Source organism: Paramormyrops kingsleyae, chromosome 2 (genome assembly GCF_048594095.1).
Source record: "Paramormyrops kingsleyae isolate MSU_618 chromosome 2, PKINGS_0.4, whole genome shotgun sequence".
Taxonomy (NCBI): Eukaryota; Metazoa; Chordata; class Actinopteri; order Osteoglossiformes; family Mormyridae; genus Paramormyrops; species Paramormyrops kingsleyae.
Window position 1 is genome coordinate 22,556,231 of NC_132798.1, and position 24,444 is coordinate 22,580,674.

Below are 24,444 nucleotides of genomic sequence, written 5' to 3' on the forward strand. Positions count from 1 at the left end.
GCAATTGACAGTGAGACCATGGCGCCAGCTAACAGAGATTCATCGGTATGTTATGCATATTTAAAGTTTAAATAAATCGCACGGCATTTAAACAGTTTTTTAGTTCATGCTAACCGTTTTAATTGTACGATATATTAATTCTTTGACGGAGTGTCTGCTTAATTATTGCTCAGGTTTGATCAGTGAACAAGCCTGCGGTTTTTTTTTTGCGTGCATGACTCAATGTCTGATATTCCACCCACGATATTAACTTAAATCATACTCCTGTGGCTACACTTCAGCTCAGTTTATCTGCAATTATATGCAAACACACACACACACACACGTTTGTAATTAGCCTATATCTTTGTGGGGACTCTCTATTCATTTCTATGGGGAAACTCTAATCGCAACATGACGACCTTAACCCCTACCCAGCCCTAACCGTAACCAAACAAAATACAAGGCTTTTGGCATTTTTAGTTTTTTAATTGCATTCACAGATCTTTGTGGGGACCTAAAAAATGGTGACCACAACATCAAAATAACAGGTATTATACTGTGGGGGACATTTATAATTCTCTCTCTCTCTCTCTCTCTCTCTCTCTCTCTCACACACACACACACACACACACACACACACTCACACACACACACACACACACACACACAAAGATTCATTCTTAATTTGCTTTCACATCTTGAAGTACACTTACACATGCTTTTGAAGTGTCTGGCCTGGAGCCTTTCTGAGGCAGCACAGGACACAAAGCAGGTTAACGCCCAGCATGAAATGGCGCTCCATCTTCACTCATTAACAAGGAATCACACTGGAATCTATTTAGCAGCATGTATGGGGAAATTAAAGTCTTGGGTTTTATTTTGAATATTGACAGCCATTTTAAGAATCATTGTTTTGTGCACCTGGTGGCTTGCAGTTCAACAATAGTCACGATGCTTAGCAATAGCCAGACCCATTGACACGTAACAGGTGGCTATACCATAACAGGTCAATAGCCACTGTGCATAATAGCAGGCACAGCCGGCGCTGGTTGAAAGCTTTCCTTACCCTGGAGAGATGATTTGCCAGATCATGTTCTTAGTTCACCCCATGACCAGGATAAATGGTTGGAAGATTTTTTTTTCACTTGCAATCCTACAAAATGTGCTGTGAAGCTCACTGCATACAGTTTTGTTAAAACTTGGTGACAATACGTATATTTTTAAAGCAGATGTTAAATAAAAATTCTACACCTATTCATGTCAGTTAGCATGATTTATGACCATTGCAGTAATTATCATGTCTTATGAATCCGCAAATGAGGGAAAAATTCTTTTAAAATCTGTGAGATGCTACTTATAAAGTCACATACTGGTTTAAGTACATATTTCTTATGGGTTAACGGACACATAATAAAAACATATTGGAGCGTGACTTCCCTAACATGAAGAAACATGAAGAACTTCTCTGTTGCCTTTAGGAGCTCACCATCCTGAAAGCAAAGGAGCTGAGGCCTCTACAGGCAGAAACGGCCTCCTCCACTGACAGCCCCAGGACTCAGAATCTTAAGTTCTTGAGGACAAAACGAGTAGAGTATTTTATTGGCACACATGAGACCATAGATACAACCAAAACACAGGAAACTATACTGCTTTCAAATTATGAAAACCCCTTGAATGGCATAAACCCCTTAAACTCTCCTCAGGACCTCTGTAGAGAAGGTGAAAGAGGAAAGAATGATCCGGACAGGCAACTTCTCAGTGACCCATGTGTTCCAGAACACCAGAAACTGAGGCATGTGTTAACCTGGGCTCAGAACTTTACTAGAGTGCAGGGGTCCCGTACAAAAACTGAAGATGAACAGGGAACTATCAGTACCCAGCAAATAGACAAAGGTTTTGAAGAAGAGCAGGAGCAGAACTTCAGCAGAACCTACACAGTTAGAGACACAGGGGAATCCGGGGGCGTGTTATCCACAATGACAGAAGAGTGTCAAGATGACCCTGCAAATCTATCCATAAGCAAAAGGAATAACAGTTCATATTCCATCCCCCCCAGCAGGCCACTGACCCAACATCACGTAGCCGCGCTCTGCCAGAACCGTGACGCTAGAGCTCCATGCCACAGCCCTATCCTTGCATGTAAACAGCACAGGAATCCTATTGGTGAAGATACGTTCTTCCACAGTGAGGACCAAGTGTGTTTTCCGTTTTATAATAAAGACAAGTCACGACAGGTATGTTTCTCCCTACATGAACCAGTGGACATCTCTGCTTGTGCTTCTCGTGGCGGCGCTGAGTATCATGTACCGAGGATCCCTAAATATCAAACTGTCGCTCAAACTTGCGACCTTTCAAATAACTTGTCTAAAAGCACACTTTCTGAAGGAAGGATCTTTGGAGCATCAGGTATGCTGGAGAGCATGGTCAGATGTGAAGAACAGGAGGATGAGGAAGAAGAGATGGCAGAGAAAAACAATGTGGTCACCTCATACCATTCCTGTAGGCCAACACAGCCTGGTGTGGAGAGACAGAACTCTGATTCCAAGCTTAAGGGTTTTTTAGGAGAAAAAGGAGCAGAGGTTCCTGCGTGGGAGAGCTCCAGCCTGCTGTATAAAGGCAATTGCTGCAGGCAGAATCAACCTTGGATGACGCCCTGTCACGTCCTCCTGGAGAGTCCTGAAATAAGACCTGGCAGCGGCAAGAAAGATAGAGAGGAGTGCCGAATACGAGACAGCCTGGATACCTTTCCATCAGCTTCAGAGTCCTCCAGATGCAGAGTCAAGGATGGTCCTGATTGTGTGGGCACATGCTGGTCAGATGGAAATGCTGCCTCTAAATACTTACATGAAGCATTGAGACCCCAAAAAGCCCGTCTTGGACTTTTTGAGGGAGAGTCTCACCACATTAGTAATATCAGTGGCATGACCTGCTTTGACAGATCTGGTCAAAACACTCATCCACGCTTGCATGTTCCACACAGCCTGAGTATTTATGAGGAATACCTACTCTATAAGGCTTGTATTGTTGACTATAAAAGACAGCAGGCCCTACAACACCCTCAGGTGTTCTGTGGGAGAGCCGGGGCTGATGCAGTACAATTACTCCCAGAACAATTCAAGGATACCACTGGCTGCCTCCAGCAGCATGAAGAGAACAGGGATATAGCAGACAGAGTACAGGATGAAGGGCACAAGGCTGAGGTTGACAACGTCCTTCAGGATGAAGGAGACACAGTGAAATCTGATGGAAGGCTGAAAGCGGGAGGAACACATCAGCTGGCTGGACTGCCATGTGTGGCAAACAGGGATGGGACAGGAATATTCAATCACGGGCTTGTTGGCTCTGTGGAAAACCAGTACCAGAATGCAGAGAGCGTGGCTGGATTGCTAAACCCAACTTCCATCCGTGAACCTTTGACTTGCAAGCAGACGGGTGGTGAAACTACTGTAATACCGATGTCAATTCTGTGTGACCCTGCGGAGGGCCTGGCAGGAAAGGCCTGTGGTGAGCAAGGAGATAAGGGAACGACTGCGAATTGCAGCACATCTGGAAGAAACAAATTACAAGGTCTTGTGTTTTTCCATGAGTAATATAAATACGATTCATAGTCACACAATTAAGCACCTTTCGATATAGCTACTGAAATAGTCCGTATCAATGTATAAATCATGTATAAATACGACTTGACCGATATTAGAGTTTCAAATCTTTTTATTACTGTAGCTAATTTTAAGTGTTACTTTTGGCATCCCCTGCATTTTGTCCTAACAGAGATCTTCCAAAGTTGCAAGTTAGAATAAGAAGTTAAAGGGGCAAAATTCCTACATGCAGTGAAAGAAAAGATGAATTTTATTAGAGCATCATCGTGGCTCAGTGGGTGGAGCTTTTGGCTTCACACTTTCAGGGTTGGGGGTTTGAATCGCGGGCGTGGAGATCCCCTCTGCCCCATGGGTGTCTCTCCAGCGTCCAAAGACATGCAGTTAGGCTAATATCTCTAAATTGGCCATAGTGCACTGTGTGTGTAAGTCTTTGTGATTTTTTTGTGTTGTTTTGTGCATGTCTTTGTGTCTTGTGTGGTTTTCTCTATATCCTTTAGTCTTTATTGTTGCTTTTTGTCTGTATATCTTTTATGGTGTTTTTTGTGTATGTGTCTTTCATGTTGTTTTGCATATGTCTGTGCATCTTTCATGTTGTTTGGTTTACGTCTGTTTGTCTTTTGTGTTGCTTTCTGTATGTATGTATGTTGTACGTTTTGTACATATGTGTGTCCGTGTCCAGGTGTGTCCCCAGGGCTACAGTCTAGACGGTATGGAGAGAGAAGACACTGGGGACGATCAAGCTTATCCTGGTCATCATTCAGCCATGGGCAGCTGTTGCCAAGGTGAGGCACCGGCCAGGACACCTGACAACCGTATCCTCAGTCAGCCACCAGTGAGCTGTATTCCTGGTTAACGGTGACCTCTCAGATAGCTCACTAAATCACTGACGGTGACGTATGTTTCTTTTACCTACATTTTTTATTAGCCCTTTAAAATTACATGAGCTGGATAATAATTGATATCAACATTTTTAATTAATAATAAATATTTCCATCCCACATGTTTGTACGAATATGTGTTATTCTGTACACAATGGTGTTAAAGAACAGCTTACTGTAACTACAAAACAATGTAGCGCATACATATTTCCTAATCAGTGTATTATTTTCAATTTTGAATCATTATACAAATTACAAATTATCTGACAAATGTCACATCAATCGATTAGTTCAGGCAACATACTCTTGTAATACAGACCAAAGGCAGTAGCGTATTTTGTTAACCAGTGCTATTTCAGTTGTACCAAACAGTGCATGCCTAATGCATACTGGGCAGGGAGCCTTTCATTTCCCTTGAGCCGGAGAGAGTTACCTTGGAGACACAATGACTGGCTCACAGGCAGCTGAAAAACACAAATATGTTTTTCTCTGTATCTGTCAAGAGCTGAGAGCAGCACTTATGTTCACACGTTACAAAACAAAGACACAAACAAACAATGCAGCGCCGCAAAAAAATGGCGTGAGCTCCACAAATCGGCTGACGGGTTGCGTTTGGACGGACCTGAGCTGTTCACATGGGGCAGAGTAGGCTTCTTATAAGCAATGAAGGCAGCAAACAGCACAGTCTGCAGGGTCATTGCCATGCTGCCTGTTGGTTGGGGGTCTGAAGCTTGATCCACCGCTGGTCTCCTAAGTACCTCTGTACTCGTGCATCAATCCACAGTTGCATGCTGGGACAGGTTGTTGTTGTAATTAGGGTTTGCTTGTCAGCTCACCTAAAGCTATAAATTACACCTTACGATAACAGTCATGTAGCTCTGTAGCTCAGCGTGTGGCTCAGTGGGCTAAGCCTGTATGCCTGTAATAAGAAGGTTGCCGGTTCAAACTCAGCATCAGCACGTCTGCGAGTCCTTGAGCAAGGCCCTTAACCCCCAGCTCCCTGGGTGCTACTACAGGTGGCAGTCCTTTGCGTACAGCTTACTCTGCAAATAACAAGTTGAGGGAGGTGTAAAAACAATTGCCCCACAGGGACAATAAAGTATTAATTGTTTACTATAGGTTGGCTGATCGTCCATAACCTTGGACACCAGTCAGCACTGTCAGTGATTTGGACCCGGACCTCTGCTGGTGTGACTCCAGACTGCTTCCTGCCATAAACTTGCTACTTTGTTGCCCTTTGCTACATTATAACCAATGACATACAATGACACCCTACATGCATCAAATATCTGTGTTTATGGAAAACCTCCCACACAGCTGAAAGCACATGGTACTAAATGTCATTCCGAGAGAGGGAGTCACATTAGAGATAGGTCCCATTTATAGAATTGGAACAGAAATTTCTTTCAGTCACGTACCCATTTCTTGTCTGTTCTAACTGATTCACTGTCAAGGCTCTGAAGTTCCACATCGCAACTGATGGACAACTGGAGTAAGTTGCCTGCCCCCTAGTGGTAGGATGATTGTAAGACCTTGTCGTTAAAATTTGTGCACCACAGAAGTGGGGCACACAGTAAAGAAGATTGGTGTATCCAGTAATATAAATCACACATTACCTGTATGTTTGATTTAAACCCTTGAGATCAAAATCCAATAGTGTGTCCCTCTATGTCACAACTGACAGAAAATTCACGTGATATAAGGAAGTGCTACACAGACAGTAGTAAGTTTGATTAAAAAGAGACAATTAACAACACCGAAAGGATATTAGACTGATATTTCGAAATATTTCATAAAACAAGACATTGCCATCCATACCGTGATTTTTTCCATGTGCTGTTAGTTTAAATAAACGAATTTCACATTATAGGAAGCCACGCAACAAACTGCTATTATTATGACTGGTATCACACTGCCATCTCATGGCACTTATCTGAATTGCAGAACTTAGACATTGTTACTTTATTCAGCACATATTCCAAGATGCTGCAGTGTAACTCGAAATTCTGGGGCCCCTGACAAAATGTCACCTTGAGCTCCCCTGCCCAATTGTACATATAATTTTCAGTATTCAAGGGCACCTGTCAAAAACTGTGACTCCTGAATCTGCAAGGGTATCCATGTCCCTCCAACAGCCTCACCAACCTGCATACCTGCTGTTTGACTACAGGTCTCAGGCTCGGAACAGACCTTCATCTCTGGCGGGGAGTAAGTCCTCCTCGGCAGGTACTCTAAGGCCTGGACCCCAGCATGGTGAGTAGCCACTGTTCAAATGCTAAGTTAAAAATAAACTTGGTCGACTTGGCTAGTGGCTTGAACCCATAGACATCAAAGTCATGGGTTTCAGGGAAGAAGCACTACTCATATCCTGCCTCCTCTCCCGCACACCCCCTCTCCCACATGCCTCCTCTCCGACACCCCTGCCTCTCCCACACGCCTCCTCTCCCACATGCCTCCTCTCCGACATCCCTGCCTCTCCTACATGCTTCCTCTCCCACACCTCTGTCTCTCCCACATGCCTCCTCTCCCACATGCCTACCTCTCCCACACACCTCCTTTCCCACACACCTCCTCTCCCACATGCCTCCTCTCCCACAAACCCCTGCCTCTTCCACATGCCTCCTCTCCCACAAACCCCTGCCTCTTCCACATGCCTCCTCTCCCACACGCCTCCTCTCCCACAAACCCCTGCCTCTTCCACATGCCTCCTCTCCCACACACCTCCTCTCACACAAACCCCTGCCTCTCCCACACGCCTCCTCTCCCACAAACCTCTGGCATTTCCACATGTCTCCTCTCCCACAAACCCCTGCCTCTCCCACAAGCCTCCTATCTCCCACACGCCTCCTCTCCCACAAGCCTCCTCTCTCCCACACGCCTCCTCTCCCACAAACCCCTGCCTCTCGCACACACCTCCTCTCTCCCTCACGCCTCCTCTCCCACAAACCCCTGCCTCTCGCACACACCTCCTCTCCCACACACCCCTGCCTCCTCTCCCACACGCCTCCTCTCCCACACACCCCTGCCTCCTCTCCCACATGCCTCCTCTCCCACAAACCCCTGCCTCTTCCACATGCCCCTGCCTCTCCCACATGCTTTCTCTCCCACACGCCTCCTCTCCCAAGCACTGCCTTTCCAGCATGCCCCCTCCATCATTTTTATGTTATAAATGTCAGCTCTCTTTCAGAGCTAATTTCAGACCTATCATCAGCCACGACGCAGGGCTTTGGCGTTTTCTGGTCCACGCCCACGGCTCTCCACCTTGTCACAGCGGCTTGCAAAGAGAACCCGCCTTTGCTTCTGTGGCTCTGGCTGTGCGCATGTAGCGGCTCAGGGATCATTGATTTTAATTGCCAGCATCAGGTGTGTGAGGACATACAAAGTGTACATGTGCAATACCCCAGCACTTAAGCACGTGTTCCCTGCTGCCGTATTACTGCAGGGGGCTCTAATCCTCTGGTATCCCTGTGAAGGAGATGGAAACCTGCCAGTCTCCCTCCTGCCTCGGTGTTACTCTTGCACTGACATTCGCAGCCCGGTAGAACACAGTGGAGACCTATCCGTCCCCTGTGCGCTGGCACTGCGCCCAACCGCTGTGGTGTAACTGGGTGGCAGCTGTGGAGATCTGCATCATAAAACCACCATTGTGGGCAAGCGGCCCTTTGAAGTCTCCGTGAGCGAAGCGGCCGCATTAGATGCGGACATGCTCATTAGTACGCTGCATTAGCACACGCTCGACACAGTGCACCTACCCCTGCTCTGAGTGATTATCATTTGGATCAGAGGAAATGAAGACAGCAAGAAAGGGCCCATGTTTGAACGTCTGCATCTCTTGCCGCTATTGTACAAACGCAGCACCCTGACTTGTTCTTTGTTTCCTAAGTGCAATGAAGAATAACCCTTAGGATTAAACATGACAGTACACAGCATCTACTAAGGACAGGGCATTAGTATTTACTAATACTGTTCCTTCTAGGCAAGGTGTGTGTGTGTGTGTGTGTGTGTGTGTGTTTGTGGGACATAACAATAATGAGACTTCTCTTTCACCTGGGTTTTCAGAGGACAGGCTATTGACGGCTGGAAGGGTGGCCTCTTCATTATCCTGCTCTCCTCAACAAAGCCACACCAGTAAGTGATGGATGTTCTTTTTATGACATCACTTCCTGTGCAGAACAACTCTTATGACTATGGTTGCAGACCTACATACTACCAAAAAACATCAGTCTGAACTTTTCTTTCTTTTTTTATGGCTTAAGTTTGATAATGAAAATTCAGTGTTCCTGTTGGCATCATTAACCAAACATTCTGACAATTTTTACAGAAGCAGAAGTACTACCTCCGCAAGCTAATAACCTTTCAGAGGCTGGAAAATGCACGCACATTGTGAGGCCGAATTTCTCTCTCATTCACATATCATCTTATTAATTAAAAAGTAAAAAGATTTGACCAGATTGCTGATATTTTGATTATGTGGAGATGTGGATTTCTCTGAATTTATATCAAATGCTGCATAGCAATGTGGCTCCGGTGCAGAGCTGTTTGTCATCAGTGATTACCTCTGGCAGACTGGGGGCAGCGTCTCTGTGCCATGGCTGTCCCTCCCTGATGAGCTGTGGATGTGCATCCTGTCACTGGTACAGCACAGCGACCTGGTCCGCCTTGCGACGGCCTGTCATCGACTTCGCCACCTGGCCCATGAGAAGAAGCTGTGTGAGGCTGAGTGGTCTAATGGCAACACATCTACAGCAAATCAATATTAAAACGGGAACATGCATAGCTGAGAAAATAAATGCGTTTTCTGTGTCATGGCTTTGGATGACACGACAACAATAATGATGGATGGCTGAAGTCATGAAGACAGTCAGTACGTTTACTTGCACATCTACGGTTATAGTTCGACTACGCCATTTAATTGGACTACTGTCCTTGTCCCAGTATACATACATGCAGGAGAGGGGAATCGATTTATTGACCTTAGTATGTCCGACTCCGCTACAATATGTGGCGATATGGCTCCTGTCAGCTTGTTAGTACTGGGCTTTTTTCCAGTAGACATATTACGTAACAGACGTAAAAAAATAATAAAAGTAATGGATAATAATAATGGATGTGTGGACAAATGAAGTGACACAAGCTTTAATTGCAATCTGGTTGGAAGGTGGTGGGAGATGCTCTATGAAGCTCATCTATAAAGCACCTTTGAGGAGTTATTGGCATGTTGAGTTCAGTGTACATTCAGCGAGTTTCCTACTCCTTCATGAAGTGGAGCTTTAGCACAATGTATAAAACTCACCTTGACTAGAGTCCCTCAGGACCAGGCCTGCTAGTGTTTGAGAAACCTGATTAGCACAGCGGGGAGGGCTAGATGTGTGAACGCAGATTCTAAGCAGTTGCTGGTAGTGTGTCCATATCCATTATCCATATTACCACCTGGCAGCTCTGCTGCGTCCTCCCACACAGAACACGTCTTAGCAGCTGTAACAAGCACTATGCTATTTTTTTTCTTTTCCATTTGAAAGCTTATCTAGCTGTGCTTATTTAATCTACCACAGCACTGACCTCAGGAGTCATACTCCCAAGGCCTTACGTCTGTGTTAAAACTGTGCCATTCCCCTTGGTAAGAGTCCACTAGGGGTCGCCTTGCAGCTCTGGTTGGCTGTGCAATCTGAGGCCACCTGGACCCACGCCTCCATTGGCCACCTGCCGGTCCTGAGCACATGCTCTGCTCTCATGACGTTCGTCCTCGGGGGCCGACACCTTGGGCAAACTGAAGAGATAACCATGGAGCCTAAGGCCAGGATGCATTCCCCTGCCCTGTTTCCGCTCAGGGAAGCTAAAGACAAACACAAACAAAGCATGAACCTCCTTAGGAAGCAAAGGTCAAAGGGATGGTCCTACAGCCACAAAGCATGAGAAAAACTGGTGACGCTCTATTAACTTTCACCTGGCTTCCGGCAGGCTTCAGTGCTGTTTTACTTCCTGTGAGTATTGACCTGGTTTTAGGCAGCATAAGTCAAAACAAAATTGAAACGCTCCAGTACACAGCGACGGCCCGAAACGGTGACGTTCCACTGACTCACCTAGTAGAGATGGATGCCAGATCCTCCTCTACGTCCCTCGCACTAATGAATGACTAATGAAGAAGATAAATCAAGAATCTCATGATGACTGATTTAGTCCACGAAACATGCCCCTTGGTGTCCAATTGGCCCTTACCGAATTATAGCTTCCAGGTGGACAGGTGTCAGCTAACATGTGTCTCTGAATTGCCCACAGTGTGTGATTGTGAGTGTGTATGTGCTCTGTGATGGACTGGCATCCTGTCCTGTCTCAGTATGCGTACTTGACCATACTTGTGTTCTCGTGTACCCATTTTACGCTGCCTTCATTGCCGAACACCATTTCCAATACTCAAGCAGTACAGAGGACATTAAAAAATCCCCAAATGTCATTCCCACCCCACCCAAATATCAAGGATGCATCAGTTGCATCCTCGCCGAATGAGACCAATCCCATGATTCATTGTGACCTAAGGTTGTTCTTGGAAGGCAAGTTGGTGAGTCCGGTCTTGCCAAGACCAGAAGTATGATTTTTCCGTTCACGGTGTAGAGAAACACCCCATGTCAGCCCTGATTGAAGTGTGTTCATTAAGGCTCCCTGGCAGAGATGCCTGCATAGTGAAAGTGATTTATTTTCAACTGTCACTCTCTTACTGTGCAGGGGAGGAGGTTCGATTTGAGGATCAGCCCTGTCTGACTGACCAGTTCCTGAGCAGTGTGGGTAGGCATGGTCCTCGTAGGCTGACCTTGAACAGGTGCAGACGTTTGCAAGTTACCTCCAGGGGGCTGGATGACTTGTTTGCACAGTGCAAAAACACCCTTCAGGTACAGTAATGCAAATGACCTCAGTGTTGAAGGAGTAGAATTTTATTTCAGTCCATGTTTTCAGTAATTTATAAACACATTCATAATGCATTCATAAAGCATTATAAATATGGCTATACATATTTAGAAAAAGGCATAACACATTATAGCCATGTTTATTATGCATTATGAATGCTCTATGAAGCTCTCATCTATAATGCACTATAGATATCTTGAATTTTTACAGAGGGAAAAACATGTTTATAAGAAAGTTCAGAGTCTTTATAGGGTGCTTATAGAGTTCTTATAGGGTGCCTATAGAGTCTTTATAGGGTGTTTAAATGTTGCTTATATAATCTTTATAGGATGTTTATGGATTGCTTATATGGTTCTTCTACAGTCTTTTTGTGTGTTTATATGTAACCTATAGAGTCATTATTGGATGTTAATTGGTTGATTATAGAGTGCTAATGGAATGCTTATAGGGTGATTATTGAGTCTTTATGGGGTGTTTATAGGTTGCTTAAAGGGTGATTATAGGATGCTTATGCAGTCTTCATATGGTATGAATATGGTGCTTAGCATCAGGAAGACAAGAATTAGAATCTTTCGGAGCCTCAACTCTGATTTCAACTCCAACAGTTTTAAAATGGATAGAGTTACCCCCATATAAATTCCCACAAATGGTCTGTTATGAGATGCCTTTTATGTAACCCTGGAGCAGAGAAAACAGGGAGAAACTGTTGTTCACGACAAAGACATCCATTGTCAGAGTGAGACCGCATGAGACCTGCACCTTTGGGCCAGTGCAGCCAGAAAACTCCAGCAGACAAGATCATAGAAGCCCTTTTGTAATGACCTGCTTTTGTGAAGAGCCTGATTTGTAATGCACCAGTGGACATCAGCAGCCGGATACAACTGAGTGAGACTTCTGATGGTGCCTTTTCAGGAACTAAAGATGATCAGCTGCAGTGGGCCTGGTTTCCACGGAGACGACGTGCTGCTGTCCTGCAGCCGTCACTGTTCCCACCTGACCGCTGTGGACATGAGCTGGACAGGAGTCACAGATGCTGGCATCACTGCTCTGGTCACTGCTTGTGCCAGGTAGGATCCTCTGTCATGCCACACATCCCATAATTGTGTCACACTGAGGACGTATTTATTAAATTGTGATGTACCTGCTGAATACATTGATCACTGGTAACATTAAAAATTATGCTTCAATGTAATGGATTCTGTCATATGTAAGAATGGCTACATCTTAAAGGAAGTCTTAAACTTAGTGAATAATTTTTCAATAAAATTTCATATTAATGCGTTGCTTCCCATAGCAACTTGTGAGAGAGGGTTAGGAATAACTCATCTCAAATGCTCTTTTTGGTGGCTTTAATCGTCGTCCATGTGTGTAGCCTGGAGAAAGTGGCAGTTAATGGGTGTCGAATGACGGACGAGGCCATCAAACTGCTGATCGGTAGACGTGGGAAAAGGTAACAAGATCTTCGCCGGGGCCGATGAGGAGACCTGCTGTCTCGCTGACACTGATGTGAAGACCTGAGCACTTCACCATAATACTAGCCGTCCATCTTCCGTAATGCTCGTCCAGTACAGGAGTGAGGAGCGAGAGCCTGGGTTTGGTTTCAACATTGGTGGGGACCAGAGCTCATGGGAGTTTTACTTCCACAAAAATGTTCTGAGGACAGATGGAAAATCAGATGTCTTAGTCTCACCTCCTCTAGTCGCTTGGGCCCACCTCCTCTACAATCTGATTGGTTATCTCTCTGAACCAATCATTCTTCTTTCTGCCCTCAGAACATTTTTGTGGAAGTTAAACTCCCACGAGCTCCCTGCCTCCCTAAACACATACTGTACTCCCACAATATTGGTAGGGACATGTCCCCACCATCCATCCCTAAATCTATGTCCTTGCTGAGGAGACTCTGGAACCTATCCCAGGAAACAGAGGGAATGAGGCAGTGGACACCAGACACACAAGAACACTTATAATCTATGTAAAGACACCACAGTACCATATATATGTTATATTGTCAGTCCCTGCACTGCATTGTGACAGACTTTACTAAATGCAGTAGGGGGGTGTCTGTAATTCCAGTCTCCGTAGACTGGAGCTGTTTGGCTGCCCCTCTCTCAGCACGGACTGTCTGAACACTGTGGCACAGAACTGTCCCAACCTGAAAGGTCTGAACATCGGAAAGATTCCAAAGATATCAAATTCCTGCTTAACCAACATGATGTCCGATCTCAAGTATCTGGGCTCACTGGATCTGACTGGACTCCATTCAGTAAGTTTCGAAGTCCATTCACCTCACACATTCCACGCAGGTATGGCACCTGTCACATCTCTGATGTGTGTGATTACTCATGATTTATTTGTGATTAGTGTGGATGTTTGAAAAGAACCTCACCAAGGTGCATGGGGTAACAGGGCAAGCATAAAAGCTTTATTGATGGTTCATGTACTCACAGGATGTGTGAAAAAAATGTATAGCCAGCTAATCTATTTGTTTCTTCCACGAGATGCATGAGTTCTGAAAATTGGTCGCACTGTGGTGCAGGTGCATGACCAGACCGTCCACCACATTGTCTGCCAGTGCCTGGAGCTGCGGAGCCTGACGCTGAGCTCGTGCCCCCATGTCACAGATGCCAGTATGACGGAGATCAGCACCTACTCCTGCTCCATTAGGTTGGGTATTTAGCTGTAAAGCTACTAAACCTCCAATCACTAATGCCCACTAACAGAGAGGCAGCCCTTATAAAATACCAGCTCCTTCATCATCATCTGAAAGGCAATCCTAACCAGTTAGACACCAATTCCTCCTTTCCCTGAGTGTGTGACAGACTTGCTTAGTTAAATATCTAAGGAATGTGATCTTTTATTAAATGAGCAGCAGCGTAGTTAATTGGGTGCCAGTCCTGTACCTGTTTTGCAGGCACTTGGATGTGAGTGGATGTAAGACGATAACAGACAGAGGGATCCAGGCAATAGCCATGTCCAGCCTCCAGCTGCAAGACCTGGACCTGAGCCTGACATCAACAGGAAGCAGAGGGTATGGATTTGTATAGACGGCACAGGGATTCACTACCTTGGGATTAACATCTGCCACTGGAAGTGATTAACTATCATTGTTGACACACCACAGCACACAGTGCACAACAACACAATGTGTCCTCTGCATTTAACCCATATGTGACATCAGAGTGGGCAGCTATTATTTATCACCTTACTGGGATTCAAACCAAGTGCGCTTCCCTAACCATCAGACCGCCACTGGTCTGCCATGCAGGTCGTAAAGCACAGAGGCTCCAGTTGCCCCAGAATACTCTCATTGTATAACAGTTTATACCCAGAGTCTCATTAATAAAACTTGTAGTAATGCCACAGCTGTCACATGTCACTAATTGTCACAGTTTTCATAGCCGCTAATTCTCACCTGTCATTTACCTGGAAAACTTTACTATTTCCAACCCCGTTATCACAACTATACAAACACAATGTGGCTTTAGACTGAAGGTGTAATTTCAAAAAGGTGTAAAGGGGGACGAGAGCTTGAAGCAGTGGCAGACAACAAATGGTTTATGTTCACTAAATACTCTGGGCATATGCATATTAGAAGACCCAACTGAGTGACCGCAACCATGGAGACCCCAGTTCAGTGTCTGTTCTTCTACCATGTGTTGTAATACAGAAGAACTGAGAACAGCGGTGATTTGTTACTATAGTAACAGTGCAGAATAACAATCATGCTTTTAAATTCAAATGATGTTTTCATTTCATGACTGCTTTCTATATATTCCTAAAAATGACCGACAAATATTTAAAAATACAGCTCTGTCAAATTATGTTCTATATACATGGTTTTGTGAATGTCACCTTCAAAAATATAGATGGAAACCGTATTTGTCATATAGAAAATGAGGATTTACATCACAAAGGCAGTGGCTCGTGTTTTGACCTTCTCAAGGCAGCAGTAACATTCCCAGTGAATATGAAACTGTTTCTTTTCACTGCAGTGTCCATCTCCTGGCAAATTACTGCTACAGGTACCTGAGGACAGTGAAACTGAGCTTTTGCTGTGTATCTCAGGATGCAGTCAGGAAACTCTGCAGACACTGCAAAAGGTAAGCAAACGACAGGCAGGCTGCGAATGGAACACGTGACACAAAAAGTCTAGCATGACTTCACAGGAAACAGGGTTCTAGATGCCGACCTTAATCAGAATTTATGAAGTTATGTATAGAATTATCAGCAACTTCAATTGTCTAAGTCTGCGTTTCCCAAACCAGTCCTCGGGGCATACTGGATAGACCCACATTTTTGTTTTATCCCAGTTCCCAGAACACCTGACCCAAGCAATCAGGAGCTCTAAATACCTTACAGGTGTGCTGGAAACTGGGATAAAACAAAAATGTGGATCTGTCCAGCGTGCTCTGAGGACTGGTTTGGGAAACACTGATCTAAATTGTAACATATGAGCCACAACCTGCACTGGGCCAACTGGCTTTACAGATGGATTTAACATAAGTGCATGATTTGTTTAGAAAGTTGAAACATTAACGGAATCTTTAAGGTATTAAATGTACTGAGGATGACCACTTACGAATTAGGACATGCTGCAGAGGAAGCATTGTACCAGTGAACCTTTAAAGGTTTTGAGGTGTAATTGGACAGAAATAATTCACCATGTTATCGTCATTTCCCCAGACTGAGGCTGCTGCATCTCTTTGGCTGCCATAACGTCCGCAACATTAAAGAGTTAAAGGAGATTAACAGGAATACTGAAGTGCAGTGTGATCGCTCAGACCACCCGGATAACAGGGTGCGTCAACAGGAGACAATTCAAACTTCATTCCCCAGCTGAAAGTGGTGCTTCATGGTTTCCACTGAAATACAGTGGTACCCCAGAACTCGAAATTAATCCGTTCAGATCTTCGGACCGAATCCTAAAAAGTTGGAGTTCTGATCGAATTTTCCTTATAAGAAATAATGGAAAACCAATTAATTGGTTCCCGGCCTCCAAAAATTACACCGAAATATGTTTTTTTTAAAGCATTTAAACACAAAATGAACCGGACAAAACAAGAAAAACATATACTGAACTAAACACATATAAGCACATTTATCAAATATTAGTATTTTTTAAAGTAAGAAAATAAATGTATCCAAGAATATGTAAAGTTAGAAAAAAAACAATGTGTCTTGCCCCAATCGTCCGCTCCTTCCGTGTGCCACGCCCCCTCGTTAACCCGTGTGGAATCCCTGAGTGATCAGCTGTTTCTGGTTGTTGTAATTAGTCCTGTATATTTAGTCCGTGTATATTTCAGTTTGTTTCCCCAGTCCGGTCATTGTATTGTCCGTCTGTGTTTTGCCTGCCTTACCTGTAATTAAACCCGGTATTCCCCGATACCCTGACGTCTGCGCCTTTGTCTCCGATCAGTCCAGCTGGGCATATTATTATAATGAAATGTATTCATGGTTTATTATTAATATTAAAATAATTAATAAGAAATCTTTATTTTTAAATGTATTTTATTATATAATAATAATTACTGTTACTGTCTATCATTGCCTAAATGTATTTTTACTGTCTAAATATATGTATTCAGCTAGTGTAAACATGCAGGATGCTATCACAGCAAATGCGAGGCTGAGACTAAAGCTTTACCCTTTGTTTCCGTGCGTACAAGTTGTCTTAGGTCGGCATTCACGGTTTGACTTCTGAGATTCAGATCGAGTTCTAGGTAAAAAAATTTTTGAACTTGTTGGTTCGACTTCTAAGAAATTAGAGTTCTATTGAGTTCGAGAACTGAGGTACCACTGTACTGCAGTATAGCTGCATGCAGGATTATTATGTGTGTGTGTGTATGTATGTATGTTGTAATTATACACCAAATGTTCCTACGATGTCATAAAAACCTGATATTTTGACCTTGAGGGGACATCTTTTCTGCCTTTAAAGAAAGAAACATTTTTTCTGTCCCCACAAAGGGAAACTAAAATATGTGTGTGTGTGTGCGAGAGAGAGAGAGAGAGGAAATGAACCCCGGGATGCTGATCAGGGTACATTTTAATTTTTACATTTGCTCATTGAACTGTGTTTCATTTTGAATTTTCACCAAATTATGGGGCACATGCTGCCTCTTCTGGGGTTAGTGTGTAGCTCATCAGCTTAAACATCACTTCCCGTCTAGAAGATCCAGGGTTCCACTTCCCAGAGTAATCATATCATTGCTGAGCTCCTGAGCAAAGCCCCTAACCTCAACTGCTGCATGCAGTAAAGCTGGCTGCCTCTAGCCTCCCTCCCCAAGCTGGTTTGCCTCGAAATGTAAATAAACACTTAAATCTAATGAAGATGAATCTGTTCCTTGTAGGTCATACATACATACCTCAATGCCTTTAATTAAAGAAACCGAATATATAATTTATACACTTGCATAATTCTGAATGCAAATTTTAAGAACAGATAAACACTATATTCTTATTTTTAAACAGCATTGGGATGTTAGATAAATAGCTTATACGTTTTCCAGTTGCAAAACATGTAGTCGAGCAGTAGCGAGATGCTACTTCCATCCTAAATTAGAAACGCAGGATTTTTAGCTACGTCCACATTAAAGAGAAATATTATTAAGACAGAAAACGTCACGTTATTAATTCTCCATGCATTAGTTAAAAAGTGATCGTAATATGATATCCCACACAATACTGTCAGAAAGTAGTTGCGTGTTAATTCCGGGTGGATGCCAGCGTAATGTTTACTTAGTTCATGCTTTTTTTTTAAAAGTTAAACAAGGCAGAGCGAGAAGCATAGCCTTGGTAAAAGGCACACACGCCTTATCCATATTAAGAGTAAAGCGCCACTACAAGCCAGCCGGCGGACACTCTGCGTCCCCTACGCTCCCGCAGGGACAGCAAGGTGACCGCCGCCTAACCTCCGATCAACTCGGTTTTTTCGTAAAAATCTCTCTCTTTTTAAGTTTTGCTAGAACTTTTAACTTAGTTGTAAATTCCTGTTGTATTTTCAAACCTGGATTTTAGACCGTGGAGCTGTTTTTTGGGGAGCTGCAATATCGGCAGTTTTGAATTTTGTGGAAACCCTGGTGAACTTCTAACGCTAAAATCCGGCATTGTGGTTTCCTCCCGCTTGCACTCCTTTCCTCATGGAGATAGAGGAGGACCGGGAGCAGCTGCGGATGCTCTTCCACGCCTGCGATGTGAATAACTCGGGGCGCATTGAGAAGGAGGACTTCCTCAAGGTCTGTTCGGAGCTCCGCGTCCAGCCCATCGAGGTGGACGCGATATTCTCCAAACTGGACGCCGACCGAGACGGAAGCATAAACTTCGAGGAGTTTAGCAGCGGCTTCCGCGGGGTGTCGGAGCTGGTCTACTTCGGGGGTATGGAGAGCGGCAGCGGGGACAGCTACGCCCTGGCGTGGGAGGCGTTCCGGAGCCGGCTGGGAGAGCAAGCCGCGCTCATCCCCAGGTGAAATGCCCCCAGACGGTGCCTAGGCATGACTATTAGCGCGCTCCTCGTCAATATAACGGTGCTCGTTATGTTTTTGTTAATTGGTAAAATTTACGTAGCTTTTTAATGTTTTAACTACAGATTTGTACTCTTTCAATAATATAAAATTAAGCCAATAGAAAAAACTAAACTATTTAGCTTATGTAAAATTATGATATATAAGTTTAAATATTAAATATTTTGCTTCCACCTCCAATCGAAGAAATGACGATTTACAGTCTATTTTTTTCACAGGCAGTTAACCGCCGTGCGTGTTTTATTTATGGGAACTTTTGAAGAAATGTTTGCTATTAAAATGGATCAAATTAGACGTGATGCTTGCGACATTTCATGAATGTCTCTACTGGGAAATAAGGATACAGGAAAAAAGAATCCACAAGACTGGCTTCAAACTCATACTTGTTAAGCATCAGAAAGTTGAATGAACGGCTATAAATGAAGATATAAGTAAAATAAAACAAGAATCCTTTATAAAATGGAGAGAGTATATGTAACAGTGCATGTCTGACATCCTGTTAACTGGCGGTGTGGTGATGGCATAGTCAGGTTTTAGGCTGTCCTTTAACTTTAAATGCACTAGTTAACTGTTTCATCTCATGAAACAGAGCAGTATTTGATGTCCCTTGTAGAAAGGATGCCTTGATTTTTCTCTGATGTTATAACTGCTTGAGGAGGTTACTTTGATGAATCAAAGATATGACATTTTCTTGCTAATAAAGGTACTGAAATGGTGAACATACTGTAACCATATTTGTTAGCAAAGAATATTGAGTATGTTTTTAGTAAATGTTAAGTGAGTAACATGCAAATGTAGAAAATTTCAGTGTGTGCAAAAACTTTTGACTGATAGTGCGAAGTATGATACTGTGTGCAACATATTACTATAAGACTTGCCAGCACACCATCCCCCTTCTCTTGTCTTTCACCCCCCTCCCTGAAACGAGTGTGCCTAAGGTGGGATGTCTGATATGGTGAAACTGAGTTTAAGTCTTATCAATGCAGTGAACAGGGAGCATGCTCAGAAGGCTCGGACGTGATTTTGATGCTTGTATGGTCAAATGTATGTCTGTATGTATGTTATGTATGTATGTATGTCATATTTTTCATGGTAGCGTAAAGTCATAACATGGTCCATGTATTTTTTTTTCTGATTTTCACAGGAGATTGTTAGTCTCAGTAGGAAACTGCTGTTGTGGGAAAGTGTAACTTTGCAGAAAATGTCAGAATAACTGCAGGCGCCCGATTAAGGTGTAGCTACTGTCAAACAGCATGCCGTATAATATTTCAGAAAGTTCACTTAATTTCAGAAGTGCTAATTATTTTAATCAGGCCACAGGTGGTGTAGGTTTTAGTAAGCTGGACTTAATAATGTATGGCAGCTTAAAGGAGGCTCTCTGAGGTTATGTTGGTGAGGAATGACTGAGGTCCACAGCCGAGGTACTCGAGTGCCGGACTCTGGTCCACATCCGAACCAAAACACATTTAAATCCGAATTGTGAGTTTCATGCCCCCAGTTGGCAAAATTAACTTTAAGTTTGTCTTTGTGTCACTGATGGAATTTGGATCTCAGGAAAAAAATCAATTTGCTTCTCCAGGTCTACATCCCTTTCTTCAGGATAAATATTAATTACTATAAATGGCCTATTAATTAAATGGCCTATTAATGAGCTGTATTGTTGGGTGAACATGCCTGCTAAGTTAAAAATGACATGAAAAACAATGATCTCGGAGGCGGTCTGCATTTTAGTGGAACGTTTCTCTGAAAATATTATACTGCCTGACTGTTTACAAAGATCCTGCATTCATCTCCACACACATCCATCCATCCATCCATCCATCCATTCATCTTTTAACCGCTTATGTAGGTCATGGTTGTGGTGTACGGGGGTGGAGGCTGCAGTTTGACAAAACAGTCTAATGACTGGAGAGGGTAGTGGTCTGTGAATATAGAGTCATTTAAAAATGACTGGATTGGAACATCTACCTACTGAGTCACTTTGCCGCTCTTATCAGTTATTACAGTTATTATTTGTATTATTGTTGTTCTGTAATATTCCTCCAGTACGGGCTTGTCTGCCTTTTCGTGGTAAGATGAGTATAACAGTCAGTTAAACTCTTCAGTCATTTTGCAAAGCTGTCATCTTCACCTACAGATAGACCTGTGGTTAAAGTCACACCCCGCCTGGTAAAATAACTTAAATTCCCTTTTTGAGGCTTTACTATTTAGACGGTTGTCATGGTGATAAAGCTGAATACACCAGCTTCGCTACAGTTGAAACAGTAGCTAATACTGGCTTGAGCTATTTGTATACTTTAAAACTCAACATGTCAATACTTTTAAGTGGTGAGGCAGCTTTATAAAAAACTATAACAGCCACTAAACAAATAGATAATACTTCATAACATGATAGTAATACAAGAAAAGATACAGGAAACTTCAGCCTGTTAAATGAATCATGAAGTCAAAGGCTTGTTACTTTTTTCTGTTTTGTGATTATTATATAAATATTATAGTTACAGGTGTTACAGGGAATTCTCAAAAATGTTTGACAGTTGAGTTGGTTGTTGGCATGTTTGCTTTGCCTGTTTACCATAGCTTGACCTAATTGTCCCAGTGCTGTAATTTCTGGACAAATTCCTCACAGTATTTGCAGTAGTGAATGACGTGCTGAATGTAAAAGATGCAGCTGTTGATGGGTGCATCATTGATCAGTGCTTCTCCCTGGGAATAGTTCAGATACATTAGCAAGTTAGATGACAGAGTAAGCCAGGTGATGAACTACAAGTCTCCTTTTAAGGCTGAATTTAATGTGATTCATGTTGTTGTGTTGCAGGGATGAACAGGCCGCCATCCTGTACCAGAACATTCACCTGATCGAGCCCAGGATGCTGCCTCAGTATGAACGGGTCATCATCAACTTCATTAGGGAGATCAAACTGCAGAACTCGGAGATGGAAAATCTGGCCTTGGCGGTCAAAAGGTAGGCATGCACATCACCTTATCCTGGGAGCGTAGACTGCAGGGCACCGTAATCCCAGGATGGGAGAACCCAGTAAACCCAGTTTGTCATGAGGCATTTGAGTACACAGGAAAACCTGACACTTCTGATGTCACAGCTGTGTACATGACTGCAATAATTTGAAATACACAATTTAAAAAGTGCACAAAACACATAATGAGCAAAACGTGTTTGCGTGCTCGCCAGAGCTCAAGACAAAGCCACCATGCAGCTCAGCGAGATGGAGGAGGAGATGGAAGAGCGCATTCAGGCCACGGAGAGCGCAGTGCGGCAGCAGGTGAAAGCGCTAGCTAACTCTGATCTGTCAGGCCCATGTGATTCTGCTCTGTGGGGTATATATCCCTCCCTAATGTACTGTATGTATGTTTTCATCCACCACAATGATTGGTTCAGTCTTTCTGCTGAGTCATATTTATTGAGTCATAAGGGAGTGTTGTTTTCAAGTCAGTACTTGCAGCCCAGTTTATTGTGCTGGAATGAATCAATCAGTTACTATACTTTAACTGCGTTATAACTGCATTATAATGCTGCAGTAGGAATAATAGTACCGGATGTTAACTAAGCTGACTGTGTGTTTGACTAAGTTATTCTAAAAGATGCTCGCGATTTGTGGGACTGACAGGCTGAGCGGCTGTTATCCGCACTAAAATGTTTCTGGCAAGTGGACGAGTCTTCCCCCTGAAGACGCAGCGACCGCTGATCTCCGTTCGCAGTAACAGCTGACTGAATCAGAGGGGCTTTGCGGCCTTCGCCTCTAACAGCAGAATGGCGTATATGGGATGTGTTGACTGAGGCTTATGTGTTATTAACACAGAATATGCCTCCTTACATCCTGTCACCATGAAGCTATGTTTCTAGGGCATTTGCATTTGCACTGTTAGAAGCAGGGTGTGGGGGTCAGCGCTGTGTTTTACTGGGTCTCAAAGCACGGCGCTTCTGACGGACTGCTGACAAAGTCGGAGAACGTTACTTATATTTGTTATGAATAATGGTTTGTGAAAGCGCTCAGTCTTGTTCAGTCTTGTTTATTTTCCATTAATATTTAATTATTTTGATTATTTTAGCTTGGTACCAGTGTTTACATTTCTGAAGCATGACTTGTGCTCAGTACTGCATAAGCAGTAAGAAGATGGATGGATGGATTGAAGGACCTTCCTCTGTAGCATTAGTAAGAGCTTCTCACTGGCTAACCAGTCCTGCGGTCACTGTTAGTGTTATGTACTGTAACTGTCTGCTTGGTGGTAACCTGGAATATTTGCATTGGAATAGCTGTTTGTTTTAGCTATGAATACGCCAACACCTACAAACCTTGGTGCAAAGACGCGCACACACACACACATATGCACGCACATGTAGGGTAAACATATCCTTATGGGGACCGCTCATTCATTTCAATGGGAAAAATGCTAACGCTAACTATGACAACCTTAACCCCTACCCTGCCCTAACCATAACCATAAGTAACCTAACAAAATACAAGAGTTTTTTGCATTTTATTTTTTTCATAGCAATCACCGATTTTTATAAAATAGAGTTTTCCCTTATGGGGACCAGGAAACCGGTCCCCATAAGGGAAAAAAAATGGATATTTATCACGTTATGGGGACATTATGTCCCCATAAGGATAGGTAAACCCGCTCGCACGTACACACACACACACACACACACACACACACGCTTCTGTTATATATCCGCTGCACCCCATTACAGCCTTTTTTATTTTTTTCTCAGTCGAATTATATTTGGAGTTCTTTTTTTTAAAGTTCAATAAACGCATAATATTTCTATAATAAGTCAATGAGCAATCGTGTTAAGTAATTGTGATCTCAATATTGACCCAAATAACTGTGATTATTATTTTTGCCATAATCGAGCAGCCCTACTTCAGGGAGATATTAACTGAATATGGCAAACAGTCTCAGTGGTGTGATTGAATATGTTATTTATGGACTTGCTACAAGTTTGCTTTTATTCAAGGATTCAAACAAAAACAGCTGTATTGTCATTTGTACTAGTAAAAGTACTGAGTACAATGAACATTATGTACTTGCTTAATGGCTTACTTGCATGTTTTCTGCAGAAAGACACAGTGTAACAATACATAGGACAAACACTTAACATTTTAAGAATCTGTTGCAGTTCTTTGAGAATATGTTCCTTTAATTTTGGAGCTTCAAATGATAATATCTTTAATAATTAATTATGTAGATGATTTAATTCTTTAATTAATTGGTCACAAATGTCTAACTATTGATGAAATGAAAACTGCTAATAATGAACACTCATTAATTGTAAATGCAAGGACGAAGTATTTAGAAACCTCTGGTCATTTTTTTCTATTTCAGTTATTCCCCAGCTGGGAAATGAATGTGAAAATTAAAAATTTGATATAACATGACTTTAATTAAAATCTTTTGGTTTTAATTGATTCTTTCGATCCATGGCTTAATCAAGCCTAATTAGTTAATTAAGAATTTAGCTTACAGCACCCAGCATAAACGGTGAGTGCCGTAAGATGGGTAGATCTTATAAGGAATATAAAAATTAGATTTAATTAATAA

General features: G+C 43.0%; 2 protein-coding genes across 5 annotated transcripts in view; both read left to right on the forward strand.

The window, feature by feature from the left end:
• On the forward strand, positions 1-16,761 carry LOC111839173 (uncharacterized). Its single transcript, XM_023802832.2, has 15 exons — positions 1-45; positions 1,461-3,549; positions 4,261-4,363; positions 6,630-6,712; positions 8,519-8,587; positions 8,781-8,842; positions 9,025-9,169; positions 11,180-11,343; positions 12,272-12,426; positions 12,732-12,809; positions 13,433-13,622; positions 13,896-14,023; positions 14,271-14,387; positions 15,352-15,459; positions 16,043-16,761. The coding sequence occupies exons 1-15, from the start codon at positions 19-21 to the stop codon at positions 16,197-16,199; spliced, it is 3,675 nt and encodes a 1,224-aa protein (XP_023658600.2). The 5' UTR covers positions 1-18; the 3' UTR covers positions 16,200-16,761.
• The window catches only part of rasef (RAS and EF-hand domain containing), a 17,093-nt gene continuing 8,757 nt past the window's right edge, over positions 16,109-24,444 (forward strand). The window contains exons 1-4 of one of the 4 annotated variants that reach the window (XM_072708030.1): positions 16,109-16,157; positions 18,509-18,821; positions 21,698-21,844; positions 22,070-22,160. In XM_072708030.1, coding sequence (XP_072564131.1) covers positions 18,532-18,821; positions 21,698-21,844; positions 22,070-22,160 — 528 coding nt within the window. In that variant the 5' untranslated portion in view covers positions 16,109-16,157; positions 18,509-18,531. Of the gene's footprint in view, positions 16,158-17,963; positions 18,822-21,697; positions 21,845-22,069; positions 22,161-24,444 lie in introns of those variants that run through there. The other 3 variants (XM_072708027.1, XM_072708029.1, XM_072708028.1) reach the window with 3 other exon arrangements.